The sequence below is a fragment of the Anopheles darlingi genome, chromosome 2 (assembly GCF_943734745.1).
Source record: "Anopheles darlingi chromosome 2, idAnoDarlMG_H_01, whole genome shotgun sequence".
NCBI lineage: Eukaryota > Metazoa > Arthropoda > Insecta > Diptera > Culicidae > Anopheles > Anopheles darlingi.
The window spans coordinates 20,134,592-20,137,091 of NC_064874.1; the positions used below are offsets into that span (position 1 = coordinate 20,134,592).

The following is a 2,500-nucleotide window of genomic DNA, read 5'->3' on the forward strand; positions in this document are numbered from 1 at the left end:
TGATTCGATCGTGGCCGCAACTACCTCAGCTTCTTGTAGCGATACGAGATGATCGTACTGCACGAAAGCGGGATAACTGGCCAAAAACAATGGCAGAAAACAGTTGATCTTACGATTGTCCAGCAGACGAATGGCAAGAGCACTTTCCTGCTTCACTCGACGGTACAAATCCAGTGGTAGATTCGCGGTCAGGTTGAGCACGCCGAGCGGATCCAGGAACACGACATCGTAAAATCGATGGAAGGTAGCGATTGTTTCACGGTTAATCTGCGTATCGAAACCCTGTCCCACCGTATCCCAGGTAGTTGCTGCCAGTTGATTCCAGAACAGCCGTATGATCTGATAGCTGCTCATGTTCGGGTAGATGCGCTTGTTCTGTAGCAGATGAGCGATGTAGAACGTGATCAAGCCACCATCGAACGCGTACCGGCCTCGGTCAAAGTGTCGCTGACGAGCCCAAACCTTGAGCAGTATGATCGCTTCCCTCAGACCATCCGATTGGATGGTGCTTTCGAGAAGTTCCGCATTCTTCGCCAACCGCAAATCGTACAGAATCGAAGCGTTATAGTGGGGTGTTGGGAAGCCGGAAAGTTGCTCTGCGGTGACCGCCTGACCGATCACTGCCGGTCGCACGTTGTTGTTTTCCGGGAGGAAACGCTTTTTAGGGAACTTGCCTCCCTCGGCTACGGCATGCAGCTGAAAGTGAACTTTGTGAGAGAAATTCTCGTCGGCCGCCACCAACTCGAGAAGAGGCTTCAATCGATCACCCTTCAGGGGCACAAACCGAGCTTCGGCGACCAACGTCTTACGCTGCAGCAAATGTTCCGCAACGGTACACAGGTAGTGAGCTCGTTTGTAGTGATAGCGTAGATTGAGATAATCATCCTTGTGGAAGCACGAGTCCGGCATCGTCAGGAGCAAATCGACGATCAGTGGTTTGCCGAACGTAGTCCGTAGCACACCGCAGCCGCCGATGATGCGTACATTACTCTGCATTTCGAAATGAAACCGGTCCTTTGAGAGTGTCTCGCGCAGTTCGGTTCCTTCGGCCGGTTCTAGAGGGAAGTCGATACCATCGTAGTCTACCTCCAGTATTCCACGATCACCGGTGGTACCTTCGACCGAACGTAATACTTCCTTTAGCTCCTCCAGCCACACCTGTACGAACCGACCCGTCTTCGATGGGATCCTCACTTCCTTCAGCATCTGTTCCGTCTGCATCCGGAACAGATTGGAGTGATAGTAGTTCTCGGTTTCCTTCAACCGGTTGATCTCCTCGACGGTCGGAGGTTTGTAGAGTGCCTTGATCGCTTTAACCCGGACACGGTGTGCCTCCTCTTCGTCCGCGGTAACATCTGCTTTCCGTTTCCGTGCTTTCTTGGTGGCGGTCGCAAGCACACCGTTCGGTGATGCCTTTCCTTTCATGGAACGGACGAACGCTCCACTCTCCATGCCGCTATCGGGACTATCGCTATCATTGTCACTACCATTCGAATGGCCGTTCGAAGTCCTAACTATCCCGCCGGTATCATCCTCGTCTGTTCCGTTATCCACCATCGAATCGTAGGACTCGTTATCAGAATCATTTGCAGTCCCCTTCTTCCTTTTGACGAATCCTCCAGCGGATGTTTTCTTTCGTCTTGGAAGGGCTTTCTTCTTTACGCGGTTCATCGTTACACTTTTAGGGGAATTTTCACGCGAAACACAGAGAAATTCGATGCAGAAACTCACGGAATCACCTTTCCCCAGGACCAAGAGCACGTTTTGTTTTCGTTCAGGTGCCGGCCAAACACGAGGACCCGTTACACCGCACCAGAGCACGGATGGTGTAATCGTTGCTGCTCTGGCAGTGGTGTATAAACAGGATCCAGGAGTCGGAAGTAGCATATTTCGTTTGTTGTTTTGATCGCCGGGGAAATTGGGAAATGTTTAGCTTTTTTGAACAATTCGTCCATTTCGTGATAAATTAAAAGGTGATAAGAGCAAAACAGCAACTACCGCAGCCATCATCATCAACTACTGCAGCCATTCCATTTGGAAAAGTGCCAAAAAAGTGGAAATCCTAGAAATTGCTCTCAGATCCACGGAACGAACGATCCAAGAAGAGGCTGAATCAACGGAAAACGATCGAAATCACTAGCGATGATCACTCACTATCGATGTAAACCACAAAAAGAACATATAACGATCCCAATTGGCATTAACTTTTCTCTTTACTCTCCGAGTGGCACCGACTAAATGATTTTTCCATCTTGCAGAAAAGTTTTAAATGTTTTACGAGCATTTACGGCCCAGCCGACAGTGAAAATGTTGCGGAAGTGTATATCGTGCCACACGCAAGCAAATGGCATGATAGGTATCTATCAGCACCCAAATGGATTGGATATTATGTTTCATACCGTAACGGGGGTCCAGGTATGTATGTTACATTTTCCCGACTTGCTTTCCGATACCGATTCTAACCATATCCTTGTAGGTCGAAACCGAAGATCACCTGTGT

The 2,500-nt window shown here is 49.3% G+C and overlaps 2 protein-coding genes across 4 annotated transcripts in view; one reads left to right on the top strand and one right to left on the bottom strand.

The window, feature by feature from the left end:
• LOC125948825 (nucleolar protein 6) overlaps positions 1-1,773 on the bottom strand; it is a 4,016-nt gene extending 2,243 nt beyond the window's left edge. Inside the window, exon 1 of the mRNA XM_049675287.1 lies at positions 1-1,773. This exon is cut by the window's left edge and continues 865 nt beyond it. Coding sequence (XP_049531244.1) covers positions 1-1,671 — 1,671 coding nt within the window. The 5' untranslated portion in view covers positions 1,672-1,773.
• Positions 1,774-1,918: 145 nt separating this feature from the next.
• The window catches only part of LOC125948888 (zinc finger protein 664-like), a 1,856-nt gene continuing 1,274 nt past the window's right edge, over positions 1,919-2,500 (top strand). Inside the window, exons 1-3 of one of the 3 annotated variants that reach the window (XM_049675420.1) lie at positions 1,919-2,161; positions 2,259-2,415; positions 2,477-2,500. The exon at positions 2,477-2,500 is cut by the window's right edge and continues 1,274 nt beyond it. In XM_049675420.1, the coding sequence (XP_049531377.1) occupies positions 2,308-2,415; positions 2,477-2,500 (132 nt within the window). In that variant the 5' untranslated portion in view covers positions 1,919-2,161; positions 2,259-2,307. Of the gene's footprint in view, positions 2,416-2,476 lie in introns of all 3 variants that reach the window. The other 2 variants (XM_049675421.1, XM_049675419.1) reach the window with 2 other exon arrangements.